The sequence below is a fragment of the Peromyscus californicus genome, unplaced genomic scaffold (assembly GCF_007827085.1).
Source record: "Peromyscus californicus insignis strain IS unplaced genomic scaffold, ASM782708v3 Scaffold_4__1_contigs__length_199733344, whole genome shotgun sequence".
In the NCBI taxonomy this organism is placed as follows: Eukaryota; Metazoa; Chordata; class Mammalia; order Rodentia; family Cricetidae; genus Peromyscus; species Peromyscus californicus.
In genome coordinates, this window is record NW_026294562.1 from 116,723,800 (window position 1) to 116,745,214 (window position 21,415).

Here is a 21,415-nt window from a genome sequence, read left to right on the forward strand (position 1 = left end):
CATCATCTATAAGCAAACACAATTGCTTTGCATTAGTGGAAGTTTCTCAAATGTCCCTTATTAATGTAAGAAATAAGTTCATGTAAGACCTATCAATGCACTACCTTCTTGGCTACATATATTCTGTAATGCTACAATGACACAAAATTATTTATGGGGAAATTGGAATTAGCAGAGGTTATCCATAAATTATACAGCTAATTCTCAGCTGGCGTACTATTCAAATGGAAGCATTAAAATGGAATAAATCAAAGCTGTAGATGTAGAAACAGCTGATCAAAAAATACACATCTATGGGGACTGAGGTCTTGGTCATGTGATAGAACTCCAATATGCAGTTTTCTTTCAAGCCTTGATATTCAGGTAGTGATGAAAGTTATGGATTCAGAGTGATAATTGAACTTCTAACGTAGGCTGCTCCATGGGATTGTGTGCACTAGCAGGTACTCAAATGTGTGAATCATGCAGCACATGTTCTTTCAATACACCACAGCAAATATGTACTCATACTATTTCCAATCATGAACATTATTGTTCATAGTGCCTATATGTCTGTAATAAGCTCTATCTAGGAATAACTATTTCTTACACTTCCATCTCAAAACTCATTTGAAATATCTGATATAATCCAAGTCAACAATTCAAATGGTAATTAGAGAATCAGTTTGATGAACTAGGCTTTTAAGCATATTTGCCCAAGAGGAATCATGTTTGGGGCCTTCATGTCCATTGAAACAGATGGAACCATAAAGGATATGGAGGGAAAGATTATCATAAACAAAATTATTACCCCTTATTTGTCACCTGGAATTAGGAACTCAGATGCAGGGCCTCAGGACACAGAGTGCTTAAGAATCCTCCAGAGCTGAACAGTGAGCTGAAAAACATGACTGAGAGAAGTACATGCATTCTTTACTAGTAACTACAGTAATAAAAGGAGACACCTAGATGTGTTCATGCATAGTTGATACATGGGTTTCTGTCTGACTCTTCATGCTGCACTTTACTCAGACTCCTCTCTTGGAGACATGACAAAGATGCTCTCTTTGATCTTTGTCTTTTTGGTCCTGAAGCTTTCCCTCATTTTTTGCAGTTTGACTGATCCCAAGTGCTTTTGGAGAGTAAAAGACAAGAGAAACCAGGAAGGAGATGAAGAGCTTGATTGTTTATTTTCTATTTACACAAAGCATGGATATGTGAAGAATGATCATTTCACTGGGAATCTAGACAAGAAGTAAGTACATCTTTCATTCATTAATTTTAGTAGATCATGGAAGATGATGTATTCTAAGGGTACTGAGAAATAGAACATGATTCTGTGTGTTCTCAATCTGTTTTGCCCTCCCTCCTCTAGGATATAATCCAGATTTATTTCATGTTTTACTGCTGGTTATCTCCCTATAGCTAATGATTAAAGGGATAGTTTGTAGCTTGTTTTTTATCACTCTTGAGTCAACATTTCCAGGCAGAAGATGAAAAATTGGCCCACACTGTCTACCATGCTCCTAGGAAGATTCCCTTAATATGATAATTCCCAACTCATCAAATCATGTGATGTCTCTCAGAAACATAGTACCAAACTTATCTTTGAGTTTACTTCACAGAGACTACAGTAAAATGGTGTTTATCGGCCTGCTAGTGCTTCATCCATCAGCATGGATACCCAGTTCCTGCAGTTGGAATGTGGTGTATCTGCTCTGACTTTTAGTTGCATCTGTTGAAAAGATACACAGATTTTGTTTAAAAACTCTGTCATAATTTCATAATTGTTGTGTTCTATGACTCCTGCAGTTGAAATCTGGGATGAGAATATATTTCCATTTACTATAAGAATTTTATGCTTTCTTTTCCTTTACATTCTGTTTCATACGAATAGATACATTTTTGCTGTATTAACAATGTAAGGAGTCAAAGTTCTGAGTTGGAAACTTATAAAGCATCTGCATATTCTAGTACTAATTTGTGCATTTGGTAGAAGAGGAGATACTTCTACATGCAATTATTTCCTGTTTCCCTTTTCATGTGCTAGAATAAAAGATGTTCCTGTGGTACCTGATAACATTTGAAAGAGGAGTACTAAAGTTACAAATTATGTCAAGTTTCCCCTGATAGAAGGTCATTTTCTGACTACAATTGGTCATGTGTCTTTCTGCTGCATATATTTATGTTATATTCATTCCACATTTTCATCTCTTTTATTTTATTGAAAACAGATTATTCTCTCATACAATACATCCCAACCACAGTTTTCTCTCTCTCTCAACTGCTCCCAGATTCTTTCCTCCAACCCTCTTCCTAGATCCACTTCGCCTTTGTTTCCTCTTCAGAAAAGATAAGACCTCCAAAAGAGATGAGCCAAACAAGACAAAAAAAGATACATGAAGACAAAGCAAAAGCCCTCATACTGAGGCTGCACAAGACTACCCTTTAGAAAGAAAAGAGCAGACAAAAGAATCAGAGATACACCTGCTCCCACTGTTAGGATGCTCATAAACTCACCAAGCTAACAGTCATAACACAAACACAGAGGACCTAGAGCAGATCCATGCAGGCACCATGCTTGTTGCTTCAGTTTCTCTGAGCCAATGGGAAACCTGGTTAGTTGATTCAGAAGGCCTTGTTCTCCTGGGATCCTCTATCTCCTCTAGTTCCTAGAATTTTTCTCTTTTCTCTTCTGTAGAATTTCTTGAGCTCAGAGAAGAGGAATTTGTTGGATATCTCTGAGTTAGAGATATCTGTTTTGCCCTCCCTCCTCTAGGATATAATCCAGATTTATTTCATATTTTACTACTGATTATCTCCCTATATCTCTCTCTCTCTCCATAATATCTGGCTGTAGATTTTATATATATATATATATATATATATATATATATATATATATATATATATATATATATATATATACCCACTCCCATCTGCTGATTGAGGAAGCTTCTCTGATGGCTACATGACAAGGCACCACTCTATGGGTATAGTATAATATCATTAGGAGATTTTTCCCCCAGGAGTGTTTGCTCCTACCGTAGGTCTCTGGGTTATCCAGTCTCTAGTTCCTGGCCATCCAGGCAATGTAAAACATGGACTCATTGTCACAACCTGGGCCTCAAGTTAAACCAAACATTGATTGGCCCTCCCACAAATTCTGTGCCATCATTGTACAAGCACATCTTGCTGGCAGGAAAGATGATAGGTAGAAGGGTTTGTGGCTGCATTCTCTTTCTGTAGCCTCAAGGGTACCTTCCTGCACCAAAGAGACTAGAAAATAGGACTAAAGGCTCCATGCAGGCACCAGCTCAACCTCTCCATGTTCAATGAGCTGTGGATGCATTGTCCTGGGCAATGGGGACCCAATTTCAGTTTTCGGAGAGCAACCTTCTATCTAGGCATTATCCTGGATTGTTTGGGCAACCCCACAGGACTTCCTCAACCAATAATTCAAGCAAATGCAACCCAATTCCACAACTAGAAGCCTTGCCCGGCTACAAAACATGGCCATTTCAGACTCTATATTCTCTCTTACATGGAGTCCTCATTAGGATCACCCTTAAAGATTCAAAGAAGTTTCCACTGAACTATTTCCAAAACAAATGAAAATGCTTGTCAGTTCCACCTGTCACTACCAGAACTCTCTCCCTCAATCCCTTCACCCTGACCTTATCCTTCCCATACCAATCAACCACCAGACCCCACTCAAACCACAAGATTTACCCTATTTCCCCTTCCCAATGAAGATCATGGGTTCCCTCCATATTTGTCCTCTTTACCTAACCTCTTTGGATCTGGGTATTGTAGCTTGATTATCACTTAATAATCAACTGATATCCACTTATAAGTGAATGCATGCCATATTTGTCTTTCTGGATCAGGGTTACCTCACTCAGGATATTTTTTTCTAGTTTCATCAAATGCCTGCAGATTTCATGTTGTCACTTTTTAACAGCTGAGTAATACTCCATTGTGTAAATGTTTCTTTATCCTAACATATATTCCTCATGCATCTTAGATTAATGGATATCTACATTGTTTCTAGTTTCTGGATATTGTGAATAAGCCACAGTGAACATAATTGAACAAGTGTGTTTGGGTTGGATGGTGTGTTCTTTCAAAATATGCCCAAGAGTGGTGAAAATGAGTTTTGAGGTAGATTGATTCCCAATTTTCTGAAAAAAAAAACCCACCATATTTATTTTCACAGTTGCTCTAAAAGTTTGCACTACCACCACCAATGGAAAAATGTTCCCCTTGCTCCACATCCTTGCAAACATGAGCTGTTACCTGTGTATTTGTGCTTGGTCACACTGACAGATGTAAGATGGAATCTCAAAGAAGTTTTGATTTGCCTTGTCTTGATGGTTAAGGATGTTGAATATTTCATAAAGTGTTCCTCAGCCATTTGAAATTCCTCTATTAAGAATTCTCTGTTTAGATCTGATTCACATTTTTAATTGTAATATTTGTTTTTTTTATTATCAAGTTCCTTGAGTTCTTTATGTATTTTGAATATTAGACCTCTATCAGATGTGGAATTGGTAAAAAAAAAAAACTTTTCCCAATATGTAGGCTGTCTGTTTATCCAATTATTGATGTTCTTTGCCTTTATAAGCTTTTCAGTTTCATGAGGTTCCATTTGTTAATTGTTGAAATTAGGACCTGTGCTATTGGAGTTCTGTTCATAAAGTTATCTCCTGTGTCTATGCACTCAATAACCCCAGATTCTCTTCCATTAGGTTCAATGTGTCTGGTTTTGTGTTGATGTCTTTGATCCAATTGGACTTGAGTTTTATGCAGGGTGATAAATATGGATGTATTCACATGCTGCTACATGCTGACATCCAATTAGACCAGCACCATTTGCTGAAGATGCTGTCTTTTTTCAGTATGTGTTTCTGGCTTTTCTATCAAATATAAGGCATCCATGTGTGTCTGAACATATGTCTGGTCTTCAGTTAGATTCCATCAGTCAGCATGTCCATTTTTATGCCAATACCATGTAGTTTTAATTACTATAGCTCTGTAGTACATCTGGAAATCTGGGATGGTCATACTTCTACCAATTCTTTTATTGTTCAGGATTGTTTTAGCTTTCCTGGTATTTTTGTATCTCCATATGAAGTTCAGAATTTTCTTTAAAGGTCTGAAAAGAATTGTGTTGAAATTTTGATGAATACTGTGTTGACTCTCTGTACATTGCTTTTGGGATGATGGGCATTTTTGCTATGTTAATCCTATCAATCCATGAGCATGGTAGATCTTCCCTTCTTTTGATATCTTCTGCAGTATCTTTCTTGAACTACTTGAAGTTTTTATCATACATGTCTTTCTACTATTATATATACTACTATAGTATTCTACATTTCTTAAGTGTAACTGATACAATTGGATAACATTTTATGATCAGCAAAATGAAAAAAATGCCAATTTCTCCTGGCCCAGGCCCAGCCAACACTGGAAGCAGTTTCTTATTGGCCAATGTGCAAAGGCAAAATGCCTCTGAGTAACTGTGGCAACCTGTGTAAAGAAACAGGGAAGCCAACTATACTAATTCACATCAGCACTTTCTCCAAAGGCTGGCTGGCATAGAAAACCAAATCAGATCCAAAAATACATTTTCTGTCCCATATGTAGCCTCAGAACACAAGGTGGGAACCTTGTAGCTTTTTTGTTCAAGGCTGAGAGGCCAGGCCATCTCCCTGAAATTCTGGCAGTCTTTGGAGCTTCTCCCACAGTAACTAGGCTTAAAGCTGAATCCCTCTAGACTAGTTTAAATTAACTCATTAATTGTCTGCTATCTACATAATATCAAGGACTTAAACATAAACAATTAGTAAACTGAGCCTAAAATCTTATACCATGAATTGAGGTTAAAAGTATATTTAAAATGTTAATTGCTCAGGGAATTCTGCCAGATGCCAGTCTGTGCATTATCAACTGGTCCAGGTGGGGGAAGCTCATGGCAATTTAAGTTACTTATGTGCCCCAAAAGACTTTGATTCAACAAAAACCAAACAGTCTGTAATTCCATCCTTGAGTATAATCTGTGAAAGTCCAACTGGTAATCTCTCCACAGAGACACTTCATCTGACCAATTTGCCCTGTCAGTAAGCTAATGATAGAGAACAGGCTTCTAAGTTTCTCACCATATTGTGGAACAAAAGCTGAACTATGAGGGCTTGTTTATTCACCTGAATTACGCAGAGTCTTTATGTCTCACAACCATATAAATTTTATACCTCCTTTATGAGTTTCTTTTCTGTATTTGATAGCAAGGCAAACCATACAATTGTAACTATCTCATCTTCAACACCATCACAGACCTGATTCAGATAAAATATTAACTGAGTAAACAGGAAGTGCAGAGCAGGCAACTTCCAACTCTTAGGAATGACAGAAATAACTGGTTGCCTGGACAGTCACCCAGCTACCTCTGCAACATTGGGGCATCCATCTTCAGCCTTAAGGTCTAGAATATCTGACAGACTTTTCTGTAAAGCAGAAATTTTGAAGAACTGTCCCACCTTGTCTTAGCAAAGTATGGCAGTTTTATCCCTTTGTGTCCCACTTGTACAGTTTGTGCAGGATACTTTTATACTTTTAGCTTTTCTATCAAAATCAGGCATCCATGTGTGTCTGAACATATGTCTGGTTCAATTAGATTCCATCAATCAGCATGTCCATTTTTATACCAAAACCGTGTGGTTTTAATTACATCTGGAAATCTGGGATGGTCATACTTCTACCAGTTCTTTTATTGTTCAGAATTGTTTTAGCTTTCCTGGTATTTTTGTATCTCCATATAAAGTTCAGAATTTCCTTTAAAGGTCTGAAAAAGAATTGTGCTGAAATTTTGATGGATACTGTGTTGACTCTGTACATTGCTAGATTTATTTCTTTATATCTGTAGCAAGGATTTTCAGAGGGTCTCTCCTGTTCAAACTTGATCTCTATCAACCTTGAAGGATCCATAGCCTTATATTTTCTGTGGAAAAAAGCATAACCTCTTTCCCAAAGCAGTATGTTTTCTGACTTCACTCTAAAGTTAAGGCATTCCTAAAGTATCTAGGCTGGTATAATTCAGCAGTCCCTCTTACAATTCCATTTCTCTCAGCAGCTATGGTAATCAAAAAACTCAAAGTCAACAAGACTCCATATAGGATCCAGATGCTCGGTGTATTTTTCATCTTTATAAGGTTTATCCTTTTTATATTATGTTATTCTCTCTTTAAAGGCATTATTTTATTATTTATAAACTATTTTTTCTATTACTGTTTGTACTCATTTACTTTTTTTATTAAGCCTACACATTTTTAAACACACTGTATCCTGTTCAGAATTTTTTTTCTGTCTGGATCTGTACCTGCAGCATTCTCTGACCATTTGAGACAAATCTTTACCTGCCAGCAGAGTCACCACATGGTTCAGCTTAGTTCATGGTGCTGGTACATGGCACTGGTACCTGGCTCCAGCCTGCAGGCCGCAGCTGGTAATGCAGCCTCTGTATGCCAAGCATCTGCCCACCTGAGAGATTACAGATTGAAAGCCACATCTGACTTTTTGCCCAGAATTTTTCTCAGCTTTCTCAGGCCCTATGTTTGGATATTTGAGTCCCCAAGTTGGATGCCATGTGTGGACAGATTTTTCTTTGGGCCAACAGCTCACCAAAAATAGCACAGAGATGTATTATTAATTAGGAAAGCTCTGTCTATAGCTTAGGTTTGTCCCACTAGCTCTTATAACTTAAATTAACCCATTTATATTAATCTACATTTTTACTTGTGGCTTTTTACCTCTTTTCCATATTACACCTCCTGTTTCCTTTCCAAATCCTCTGGCATCTCTCCTATGCTTAGATTCACCTCCCTTTCTTTTCTCTCTACTTGGAAATCCCAACTAACCTAACCAGTAGCCTAGCTACTGGCCATTCAGCTCTTTATTAGACCAATCAGAAGGTGCCTTGGCAAAGACGTTTTCACTGTGTACAAAAAGACTCTTTCATAACAACAGACTTCAACACAGACCTTGGCTCTGTTAGGCACACAGACCCAAACACAGTCCTCAGCAGCAGCCCATGTCTAGTCACCATGGCTGCAGATGACAGCTAAGGCTACCAAAATAACAATGGCCTCAGCAGCAGCATGGCCCTGTAGTAAGAAGGTTTCTTGGGTCCCACCAGGCCCGCACAGTCCCGTGAGGCACGCTTATAGAATAATCACACAGAAGTTTATATTAATTACAACTGCTTGGCCATTAGCTCAGGCTTATTACTCACTAACTCTTACACTTAAATTAACCCATAATTATTATCTATGTTTAGCATCATTGCTTGGTACCTTTTCTCAGTTCTGCCTTGTCATCTTGCTTCTTCTGTATCTGGCTGGTGACTCCTGACTTAGTACTTCCTCTTCCCAGAATTCTCCTCATCTGCTTGCCCCACCTATACTTCTTGCCTGGCTACTGGCAAATCAGATTTTATTTATCAACCAATCAGAGTAACACATATTCATAGCATACAGAACAATAACCCACAGGACTTCCCATTTCCTGTCTAATCAAAAAGGAAGGTTTTAACTTTAATATAGTAAAATTACATATAACAAAACAGTTATCAAGCAAAAATTACAGTTATAATATCTTGTCTATTTGTATTTGGGAAAATTAAAGAAAAATTCTATCTATCCTATATTTGTGAGTCTAAAGACTCATGTGTAATTTATCATTTATCATAACAAAGGAAAATTATAACTGTCAAGTATTTAACTACAACAAAGATGACAGAAGGATACAATGTTACCTAAGTAAAGAGGAAATGCATTGCAAGCAGCTTCCAAAATTCTGGAAATGACAGAGACAGCTTCCTCCCTGGACATCATCCAAAGTTCCACTGCAACGTTGGGGCATCCATCTTCAGCTTATAGGCCTAGAGTCTCTCAGTTGCTTCTCTCTGTGCCCTGTAGAATATCTGTCAGTCTCCTCTGCAAAGCAGGAACCTGAAGGACTATCTCATCTTGAAAATTTCAGTGGTCATTTTCCCATGGGCCCTGCAAGTTCAGTCGATACAACATTTGGTCAAGCAGTCCAGGCAAGAGCAATTTCTTGCTCAAATAGCTGCTTTTGCCAAGAAGAAGGTAAACTCCATATGGAGTGTCTTCAATGCCCATCCTCCTCTCTGAAGCAAATAGGTGCTGCCAGGAGCAGATGTGTCTCACTGTCCAGGAAAGTCTAAGTTTTTAAAACATTTTAAATTTCATATTCTGTAGGTCATGAAAGTGTTTGAAGATTACCTACCTAACTGAAATATATCTAAGTATACCTATAAAACGTAACTAACATGACTATGAGTTTGATTATCATAGATGACTAATTATAAATCTGTATTTCACAACTATACATTACAATTTCAAATAAGTTGCATAAACTAAATACATTAAAAAGAGTAGAAATAGCCGGGCGGTGGTGGCGCACGCCTTTAATCCCAGCACTCGGAAGGCAGAGCCAGGCGGATCTCTGTGAGTTCGAGGCCAGCCTGGGCTACCAAGTGAGTTCCAGGAAAAGGCGCAAAGCTACACAGAGAAACCCTGTCTCGAAAAACAAAAAAAAAAAAAAAAAGAGTAGAAATATATATACAGTATAACAATATTAACTTTAAATTTCTATAAATAAACAAAAATCTATAACAATGTAAAACACTTTTAAACAAGGTGTTGCTCAATAACCTATCCTTTCATCCTATCATATCTATAATATCCCCTTTTTTCTTTAGAAAGAGATTGCATTTATAATCAACTCCCTTTAAATAAAAATAAACATTTATAAGTAATATTTGGGGAATTTCAGTATACCTTCTCATACTACTTCCTGCTGGTTGAGGGTGTAGGCAATCTAATGGGGATCCTGAGAAAATTAAGAATTATGGTCAAGCCCTGACTGGAGTAGTCTGTGAGGCTTCATTGTCTGAGCCAGTTGCCTTGAAGCTGATCTGGATGTTGGATCATCTGGGCCATGGCTGTCACTGGAGATCTTTCAGGGGGTCTTGGAAGATCAAACCATATTAGCCTGGAAACAATCCACAGATTCTCATCTTCTCTGGAAACAAATGCAGGACCTCTTTTCCAAAGCAACATATCCTTAGACACAAATTTTGAAGTCAAGATACCTTTAAAATATACATATTACTTAAACTTATCAGCCTTTACAATCAAATAACTTTCTGTATTTAAAACTCCCAATGACAACACAATCTAGATTCTCTGTTAATATCCATCTTTATGTGGCTTGTTTTTTATATTACCTTTACTGTCTCTATAAAGTCTTTATTATTTTAAAAGTACTTCTTTATATAACTGTCTATAATCATTTTCTTCTCTCTTCCAAGTCTACGTACATTTTTACACACACTGTAAACCTTTTAATGTCTCATTCCATCTGAATTTGCCTTATTGTTAATCTATTGCTTTAAACTGCAGTGGCTAGTACTGAAATAGAAGCCTTGGCTGCATCCACTCATTTTAGCTTCCCAAAATGGCAGTGGTACATTTACCACCAATTCTGGGAGCCATGTGCACCAGCAACTCTTGGAAGCAGTGAGTTATGCCTCTATCAAAGCAGCATGTAACCCAGAAACCAGTTCATTTTTTATTTATCTATAATAGCAAAAGCTAAATCGGCCATGCAGTGCACTGCACAGCTTGGAGAAACTTCTGTGTAACTCAGCAAGAATCTGCTATGCTGTCGCTCTAGCCCACATATCGAACCCATCACAGCAGGGGACTCGTCACTGTATCTTGGCCTGCCATGAGCAACATGAACTACAAAGGTGCTCTTAGCTACATTTATGATCTCTTCTTAAGCTCTCTCAGGTTTTAGGTGGAAAGTCTTGCCACCATGTGAGTGAAGCATTTGTAGTCTGAAAGTTTCTCTGGTCTGACCAGGCCCCCACAATCCTGTGTGGCACACATATAAAATAATCACTCAGAAGCTTATATTAATTACAACTGCTTGGCCATCAGCTAAAGCTTATTACTCACTAGCTCTTATACTTAAATTAAGCCATAATTTTTATCTATGTTTAGCCACATGGCTTGGTAACTTTTCTCAGTTCTGCTTTGTCATCTTGCTTCCTCTTCCCAGAATTTTCCTCATCTGGTTGCCCTACCTATATTTCCTGCCTGGCTACTGGCCAATAAGTGCTTTATTTATCAACCAATCAGAGCAACACATATTCACAGCATACAGAACGACATCCCACAGCATGGTTCCTAAACACCAACATGGTCCCAGGTGGTGGCCCTGACCACTGAAATCAGCATGGCCCCTGATGGCAGCTGGAGCCATGGAGAGCAACACAGACCCTGGATGCAGTAGGGTCATGGGCCCAAACACGGCCCCCCAGCTGAAGCCCTATCCCAGACATCACCATGACACTGGATAGTATTATATGTCCATCAGATTTGTATGGCCCCAGCTGCAGCATGGCCCTTGGGAACCAATATGATCCCAGGTGGCTGATCAAACCCTGGACAACCACATGGCCCTTGTTTGCAACAGGAGCCATGGACATCAACTCAAACCTTGGCTGCTATAGGACCAGGGGCACAGACATGGCTCTTGGCAGTAGCTTTGCCCGGACATCACCATGTTCCCTGGTGGCAAGCAGAGTCCCCATCAGCATACTCCTCAGTGCCTTCATTTCTTCCTTTCTGTCTCTTTCCACAGCACATGAACCATTCAGCCCCTTTCTCTCCCATTTCTCCACCACATATTTGCTGATCATGATGATACATACCTGCCTAGTGCCACTAGGTAAAGAGAAGACCAATGGATATCTTCCCATCAGCTGGGGCCCTCAAGGTCCCAGCTGGCTAGCCCCAACATAAATAGAACTGCATGGTGGTCATGGATTTTTTCCTGCAATCCAGGGCATTGAGTGCCCCAACTGGCCTGTGGCAAGCTAGCTCGCATTTGAGCAGAACTGCAGGTGGGGCCATAAATGTCTTCCAACCAGGAAGGACTTGAGGGCCCTGCCTGGTTAGCGCCCACTTAAGCAGAAGTAAGGTTTAGTCTTTTCAGTGTCCCAAACATATTTTTGGGATGGTTTGCCTCATGAACTCTTTAGATTAAATTTTCTTTGATTGTTTTACCCACTTTTTCAATCATATCTTGAAGTCCTGAGATTCTTTTTCATTTCTTGTGAAATGAAAAGGTGATGTATCTATCTGAAGTTTCTGTTTGTTTACGTAGCTTTTCCATTTCCTGGATCACCACAGTTTGTGTTTTCTTTCTTGCTTCTGTTTCCAATTTCAGATCTTGAACCATTTGATTCATTTCCTTGAACCGTTTGTTTTTCCTTGGCATACTGTAGAGAACTTATTCATTTCCTGTTTAAATACTCCTCACATCTTCATAAAGCTGGTTTTAAGGTCATTTTTCATGTGCTTCAGCTATGTTAGATTTTTCAGAGCTTGCTGTACTAGTATAGCTGGGACCTGGCAGTGATATATTACTTTGGATGTTGTTGGTTGTATTCTTACACTGGTATCTAGTCATCTGGCTTTGGAGTGATTATAGGCCTAGGTCTCAATTTCTGACTTTGTCTTGGTTGGGTAGGTGTTTTCTTTCCTTGGTTTCTGCTTCATTCCTAGTCTTCTGACCAGTGTGACTGGCCAGCAGGGTATCTCTGCATGCACTGGGGGTTGAAACAAGGCAACAAGAAAGGGTGTGGGTTGGGGAATGATGGGTGTAATGAAGAGAATGAGGGGTATCCCCAGACAGACACCCTACCTGGAGCTTTGGTGCCTGGCATAGCCTATGGTCAAACAGGGGACCTGAGCTTGAATTTGGAGCTGGAACATGGTGAGGAGGAGCGAGGAGGGAGAGGGGTTAGAGTATTTGGGCACTGAGAAAGTGTGGGTGATCCACGAAAATATAGCCTACCTGGAGTTCTAGAGGCCAGGATGGCTTCTAGTCAAAAAGGTGCCCCTGTTGGATTTGCAAGCCAGGATATGGTGAAATGAAGGGGAGAAGCAATTGAGAGTAGAGTGGGCAGGCACTGAGAGGTTGGGGGCAGTCCATGCATGAGTGGCCTACCTAGGGTTCTGGCAGGAAGAATGGTCTCTAGTCCAGAAGGGTGTCTCTACTCTGTACCACATTTTTAATTAGGTTATTTGTCTTCTGATATGCAGTGGTCTTTCGTTTGTTTGGCTTTTTTCTTTATATAGTTTAGATGTTAGTGCTCTTGGATGCTTAGTTGCCCCCCCAAGGGGAAAAAAAAACACCTGTACCCATGTTGTTGCTTTCACTCTGTCTGAATGATGGCATTCTTTCCATACAAAAGCTTTTCAGTTTCATGAGATTCAAGTAATTTATTGTTATTTTGGGTTTCTGGGTTGCCAGTGTTGTGTTCAAAACCACTTTTGCTGTACCAATGAGTTCAAGACTATTCCTCTATCTTTTATTTCATCATATTTAGTGTATCTTGTCTTAAGTTGAGGTCTTTGATCTACTTGGAGTTAAGTTTTGTGAAGGGTAGTAGGTTTAGATTAATGTGTGTTCTTTGTCATTCAGCTATCCAGTTTGGCTGGCACCATTTTATGAAGATGCTTTCTATTTTTCCCAGTGTATATTTCTGCCTTCTTTATCAAAATACAGTTACCCATAGGTCTATGGGCTTATGTATGGGTCTTAAATTACATTCTATTGATCAAAATGTCTGTTTTGTGCCAATATCATGCTGTTTTTATTACAACAGCTATGTAGTACAATGTAAGATCGGGGATGGTGCCATCCCTAGGAGTTATCACATTATTTGTGGTTGTTTAATCTATCCTGGGCTTTTCTTTCTTTCCATATAAAACTGAAAATTCATTCAAGAAGTAAAACAACTAATTTATAAACAATGTCCTATATCATTTGACATATTAAACATTCACAAAACAGTAATAGCAGTGGGTTAATTGAAAAACTCACTTTTAACAATGCATATACATGTCCAGTGCAGAATGGCAAGGACCTACAATATATGTAAAAATTTCAGGCATTTCTGGAAAAAAAGGAAAGTTGTAGGAGATGAAGGAAGAAGACATGGCAGAAAAAAATTATTCAGGCATGAAAAGCAGAAAAGTAGACAGAACATATGGTTCAGCAATTCAATACCAGGTTCACAGACACAAGTCATGTCTAGTTATCTGAATATGTACTATACTCAAAGCAGGGGAGAAAATATAGAACATGAAGTGAAAGCAAAAACACTCATACACAAACTACTGAAATGATATGTTATGGTTAAATAAAATTATCAAACTGTAAAAATTATATCAAAGCAGTTATAACCAGTTAAATGAAAGACAAATCTCAAGTGAATTTGTTAGAGAATTGTGACATGTGAAACCAAATCTGAACCTACTAGAATCCAGTCACAGTTCTGTGATACCCACGTTAGTGTATAGGATGATATGAATCAGTAAAACTTAAGTGTCCATGTGAAGTGAAAGGAACTCATTTCTCCCAGGAAAAAATTGTAGTTATCACCAACCTTATTTCATTCAATATTTCAAAGCCTAAAATAGAAAATGAAAAGTAGAAAACTGTGTGGAAGCAAGGAGGAAAAGTAATAATTATTATGCTATTTAGATGATTTATGACTCCACTAGAATTTTCAGAGCTTTTGACACAGAAAGAAGGACACGTATTCTTCATACCCATAACAATGTCATGTCATTGGCCAGTGCTGCCTCTATGTAACAAAAAAAGTATAGCCATCTAGATAGCAGATAATACCAAATTATTTTCTACATATTGTAAGTATTAGAATTACAGTATAAATGTATGAGGAGATCCAGTGTTGGCCAGGGCTTCTTTTCTGTTCCATGGAATGCGTAAGACCTTCACAGTGTTCACAGAAAACAGGGTAAAATTGTAGGAAACTTCAAAATGACAGAATCCCATTGATAAAAATATATCCCAACCCCTCAAAAAATAAAAATAAAAAAATCCTTTGAGAATCCTCATATTCTTCCCCCATGACTCACATCCTAGTGCGACACAATAATAGGACCTGTGTGAGTCATCATAAACTTGGGTCAAGAAAAAGAATCCAATACGAAACCCACTATGAGTGTGATTAAAATTATGGTTTTTGGAACCTAATCTCTCATTAAAATTGTCCTGTTTTCAGGTTGACACCAAAGAACATCCACTTGATTTTCTCTCTTTATTTTGCCATGGAAGAAATCAACAGGAACCCTCATATTTTACCAAATATTTCACTGCTAGTTGACATTAACTGTAATCTGTTTGCTAGTCATATAAAAGCTGTTTTGTCCTCAAGAGGAATTGAACATTTTCCTAACTACTACTGTACAAAACAGAGAAGATACTTAACTGTACTTAGTGGACCATTGTGGAGAAAATCTGCCATTCTTGTGCCACTCCTGTACACCTCCAGAACTCCAGAGGTAAGACTGCGTGGATTATATTAAATTAATTACTTTTTCCCTTCAAGTTAACTTTCTGGGTGCCAAGAGCAATTGAAAAGGCCGAGACTGGGTGTGTGTCTATGCTGATCCATAAAGCATAAATACTCAAATATTTTCTGTGGGGAAACATAACTTTATCACAAATGGGCATGAATGAACTTTGAAATATTTTTTTTTTTAATTTATTTTGCAATACAATTCAGTTCTACATATCAGTCACGGATTCCCTTGTTCTCCCCCCTCCCGTCCCCCTCACCTTCCCCCCAACGCACCCCCCCATTCCCATCTCCTCCAGGGCAAAGCCTTCCCCACAGACTGAGGTCAACCTGGTAGACTCAGTCCAGGTAGGTCTAGTCCCCTCCTCCCAGGCCGAGGCAAACAATCCTGCATAGGCCCCAGGTTTCAAACAGCCAACTCATGCAATGAGCACAAGATCTGGTCCCACTGCCTGGATGCCTCCCAAACAGATCAAGCCAATCAACTGTCTCACCCATTCGGAGGGCCTGATCCAGTGTGGACCCCTCAGCCATTGGTTCATAGTTCATGTGTTTCCATTCATTTGGCTATTTGTCCCTGTGCTTTATCCAACCTTGGTCTCAACAATTCTCGCTCATATAAACCCTCCTCATTCTCGTTAATTGGACTCCCAGAGATCCACCCAGGGCCTAGTCATGGATCTCTGCATCCAGATCCCTCAGTAGTTGGATGAGGTTTCTAGCACAACAATTAGGGTGTTTGGCCATCCCATCACCAGAGTAGGTCAGTTCGGGCTGTCTCTCGACCATTGCCAGCAGTCTGTTGTGTGGGTATCTTTGTGGATTTCTGTGGGCCTCTCTAGCACTTTGCTTCTTCCTGTTCTCATGTGGTCTTCATTTACCATGGTCTCCTATTCCTTGTTCTCCCTCTCTGTTGTTGATCCAGCTGGGATCTCCCACTCCCCCAAGCTCTCTTTCCCTCGACCCTCGCCTTTCATTACCCCCACTCATGTCCAGGCTGTTCATGTAGATCTCATTCCATTTCTCTGTCATTGGGCGATCCCTGTGTCTTTCTTGGGGTCCTGTTTTCCGGGTAGCCTCCCTGGTGATGTGAGTAGCAGACAATTCATCCTTGTTTCATGTCTAGTATCCTGCTATGAGTGAGTACATACCATGTTTGTCTTTCTGAGTCTGGGTTACCTCACTCAGGATGATTTTTTTCTAGATCCATCCATTTGTCTGCAAACCTCATGATGCCATTGTTTTTTTCTGCTGAGTAGTATTCCATTGTGTATATGTACCACATTTTGTTTATCCATTCTTCAGTTGAAGGGCATCTGGGTTGTTTCCATGTTCTGGCTATTACAAACAATGCTGATATGAACATAGCTGAACAAGTGCTCTTATGGTGTGGTTGAGCATTTCTTGGGTATATGCCCAAGAGTGGTATAGCTGGATCTTGGGGGAGATTGATTCCCAATTTTCTAAGAAAGCGCCATATTGATTTCCAAAGTGGTTGTACAAGCTTGCATTCCCACCAGCAGTGGAGGAGAGTTCCCCTAGCTCCACATCCTCTCCAGCATAAGGTGTCTTCAGTGTTTTTGATCTTAGCCATTCTGACAGGCGTAAGGTGGTATCTCAGAGTTGTTTTGATTTGCATTTCCCTGATGATTAGGGATGATGAGCAATTCCTTAAATGTCTTTCGGCCATTTGAGTTTCCTCTGTTGAGAATTCTCTGTTTAGTTCTATAGCCCATTTCTTAATTGGACTGTTGGGCATTTTGATGTCTAATTTCTTGAGTTCCTTATATACTCTGGATATCAGTCCTCTGTCAGATGTGGGGTTGGTGAAGATCTTTTCCCATTCTGTAGGCTGTCGCTTTGCCTTGTTGACCGTATCCTTTGCTCTACAAAAGCTTCTCAGTTTCAAAAGGTCCCATTGATTGATTGTTTCTCTCAGAGTCTGTGCTACTGGTGTTCTATTTAGGAAGTAGTCTCCAATGCCAATGCGTTCAAGACTACTTCCTACTTTCTCTTCTAGCAGGTTCAGAGTAGCTGGATTTATGTTGAGGTCCTTGATCCACTTGGACTTAAGTTTTGTGCACGGTGATAGATATGGATCTATTTGCAGCCTTCTACATGTTGATATCCAGTTTTGCCAGCACCATTTGTTGAAGATGCTTTCTTTTTTCCATTGTGCACTTTTGGCTTCTTTGTCAAAAATTATATGTTCATAGGTGTGTGGATTAATGTCAGGGTCTTCAATTCGATTCCATTGGTCCACATGTCGGTTTCTATGCCAGTACCAAGCTGTTTTTATTACTGTAGCTCTATAGTAGAGCTTGAAGTCAGGGATCGTGATGCCTCCAGAAGTTGTGTTATTGTACAGGATTCCTTTGGCTATCCTGGGTTTTTTGTTTTTCCATATGAAGTTGAGTATTATTCTTTCCAGGTCTGTGAAGAATTGTGTTGGTATTTTGATGGGGATTGCATTGAATCTGTAGATTGCTTTTGGTAAGATTGCCATTTTTACTATGTTAGTCCTGCCTATCCATGAGCATGGGAGATCTTTCCATTTTCTGACATCTTCTTCAATTTCTTTTTTCAGGGACTTAAAGTTCTTGTCATATAGGTCCTTCACTTGCTTGGTTAGTGTTACCCCAAGGTATTTTATGCCATTTGTGGCTATAGTAAAGGGAGATGTATCTCTGATTTCCTTCTCCACTTCTTTGTCCATTGTATATAGGAGGGCTACTGATTTTTTTGAGTTGATCTTGTATCCTGCTATGTTGCTGAAGGTGTTTATAAGCTGTATCAGTTCCTTGGTGGAATCTTTGGGGTCGCTCAAGTATACTATCATGTCATCTGCAAATAGGGAAAGCTTGACTTCTTCCTTTCCAATTTGTATCCCTTTAATCTCCTTATGTTGTCTTATTGCTCTGGCTAGAACTTCAAGTACTATATTGAATAAGTATGGGGAGAGTGGACAGCCTTGCCTCGTTCCTGATTTTAGTGGAATTGCTTTGAGTTTCTCTCCATTTAATTTGATGTTGGCTGTTGGCTTGCTGTAAATTGCCTTTATTATGTTTAGGTATGTTCCCTGTATTCCTGATCGCTCTAATACCTTTATCATGAAGGGGTGTTGGATTTTGTCAAATGCCTTTTCTGCATCCAGTGAGATGATCATATGGTTTTTTTCTTTGAGTTTGTTTATATGGTGTATTATATTGACGGACTTTCGTATGTTGAACCACCCTTGCATCCCTGGAATGAATCCTACTTGATCATGGTGGATAATTGTTTTGATGTGTTCTTGGAGTCTGTTTGCCAGTATTTTATTGAGTATTTTTGCATCAATGTTCATGAGGGAGATTGGTCTGTAGTTCTCTTTCTTTGTTGTATCCTTGTTTGGTTTAGGAATTAGGGTAATTGTAGCCTCGTAGAAGGAGTTTGGTAATGTTCCTTCTGTTTCTATTGTGTGGAACAATTTAGAGAGTATTGGTATTAACTCTTCTTTGAAGATCTGGTAGAATTCTGCGCTGAAACCATCTGGTCCTGGGCTTTTTTTGGTTGGGAGACTTTTAATGACTGTTTCTATTTCGTTAGGGGTTATTGGACTATTTAAATAGTTTATCTGGTCTTGATTTAACTTAGGTATGTGGTACCTATCCAGAAAGTTATCCATTTCTTTTAGGTTTTCCAGTTTTGTTGAATAGAGGTTTTTGAAGTATGACCTGATGATTCTCTGGATTTCCTCAATGTCTGTTGTTATGTCCCCCTTTTCATTTCTGATTTTGTTGATTTGGATGCTCTCTCTCTGTCTTTTGGTTAGTTTGGATAAGGGCTTGTCTATCTTGTTGATTTTCTCAAAGAACCAACTCTTTGTTTCATTAATTTTTTGTATTGTTCTCTTTGTTTCTATTTTATTGATTTCAGCTCTCACTTTGATAATTTCCTGGCGTCTATTTTTCCTGGGAGACTGTGCTTCTTCTTGTTCTAGAGCTTTCAGGTATGCTGTTAAGTCTCTAGTGTGAGATTTCTCCAACTTATTTATGTGGGCATTTAGTGCTATGAATTTCCCTCTTAGTACTGCTTTCATAGTGTCCCATAAATTTGGATATGTGGTGTCTTCATTTTCATTGATCTCTAGGAAGTCTTTAATTTCTTTCTTTATTTCTTCCTTAACCCATTGGTGATTCAGTTGGGTATTATTCAGTTTCCATGAGATTGCAGGTTTTCTGTAGTTTTTGTTGTTGTTGAAATCCAACTTTAGACCATGGTGGTCTGATAGAACACAGGAGGTTATTCCAATTCTTTTGTATCTGTTTAGATTTGTTTTGTGGCCAAGTATGTGGTCAATTTTAGAGAAGGTTCCATGGGGTGCTGAGAAGAAGGTATATTCTTTTTTGTTAGGATGGAATGTTCTGTAGATATCGATTAAGTCCATTTGAGTCATGACATCAGTTAAGTCCTTTATTTCTCTGTTAAGTTTCAATTTGGGAGATCTGTCCAGTGGTGAAAGTGGGGTGTTGAGGTCTCCCACTATTAATGTGTGGGGTTTTATATGTGATTTAAGCTTTAGTAATGTTTCTTTTACATATGTGGGTGCCCTTGTGTTTGGGGCATAAATATTCAGAATTGAGACTTCATCTTGGTGGATCTTTCCTGTGATGAGTATGTAATGCCCTTCTTGATCTCTTTTGATTGATTTTAGTTTGAAGTCTATTTTGCTGGATATCAGGATGGCTACACCCGCTTGTTTCTTAAGACCGTTTGATTGGAAAGTCTTTTCCCAGCCTTTTATTTTTAGGTAGTGTCTATCTTCGAATTTGAGATGTGTTTCTTGTATGCAGCAGAAAGATGGGTCCTGCTTTCGTATCCATTCTGTAAGCCTATGTCTTTTTATAGGTGAATTAAGTCCATTGATATTGAGGGAAATTAATGACCAGTGATTGTTCATTCCTGTTATTTTTTGGTGGTGATGTGTGGGTACTTCTATACGTTGGGGTTTACTGCTGTGGCTTTATCTGTTGCCTGTGTTTTCGAGGGTGTATCTGACTTCCTTAGGTTGGAATTTTCCTTCTAGTGCTTTCTGTAGGGCTGGGTTTGTGGATAAGTATTGTTTAAATCTGGCTTTGTCATGGAATGTCTTGTTCACTCCATCTATGGTGATTGAAAGTTTTGCTGGGTATATTAGTCTAGGCTGACATCCATGGTCTCTTAGTGTCTGCATTACATCTGTCCAGGTTCTTCTGGCTTTCAAAGTCTCCATTGAGAAATCGGGTGTTATTCTGATGGGTTTGCCTTTATATGTCACTTGGCCTTTTTCCTTTGCTGCTCTTAATATTCTTTCTTTATTCTGTACGTTTAGTTGTTTAACTATTATGTGGCGAGGGGACTTTTTTTGGGGGTCTAGTCTGTTTGGTGTTCTATAAGCTTCTTGTATCTTCATAGGCATTTCCTTCTTTAAGTTGGGAAAGTTTTCTTCTATGATCTTGTTGAATATATTTTCTGTGCCCTTGAGTTGGTATTCCTCTCCTTCTTCGACCCCTATTATTCTTAGGTTTGGTCTTTTCATGGTGTCCCAAATTTCTTGGACATTTTGGTTCATGACTTTGTTGGCTTTAGTGTTTTCTTTGACTGATGAATGTATTTCTTCTACTGTATCTTCAACGCTAGAGATCCTCTCTTCCATCTCTTGCATTCTGTTGATTATACTTGCATCTGAAGTTCCCAATCGTTTTCTCAGATTTTCTATTTCCAGCATTCCCTCTGTTTGTGTCTTCTTCATTTTTTCTATTTCGCTTTTCAGGTCTTGGACTGTTTCCTTCATTTGTTTCATTGATTTTTCTTGATTTTCTCTCAGTATTTTATTGTTTTCTTCCAGGACTTTATTGATTTCTTCTAATTTGTTTGCCCTTTCCTCTAGTTGTTTACAGCGTTCTTCACATTTTTTTGTCTTTTCCTCTA

General features: G+C 38.9%; 1 protein-coding gene across 1 annotated transcript in view; it reads left to right on the plus strand.

Annotated features, from left to right (window-relative positions):
- Positions 1 to 1,028: 1,028 nt before the first annotated feature.
- Positions 1,029 to 21,415, plus strand: part of LOC128095145 (vomeronasal type-2 receptor 116-like) — a 36,968-nt gene continuing 16,581 nt past the window's right edge. The window contains exons 1-2 of the mRNA XM_052713880.1: positions 1,029 to 1,234; positions 15,170 to 15,449. Of these exons, the coding sequence (XP_052569840.1) occupies positions 1,029 to 1,234; positions 15,170 to 15,449 (486 nt within the window). The remainder of the gene's footprint in view (positions 1,235 to 15,169; positions 15,450 to 21,415) is intronic.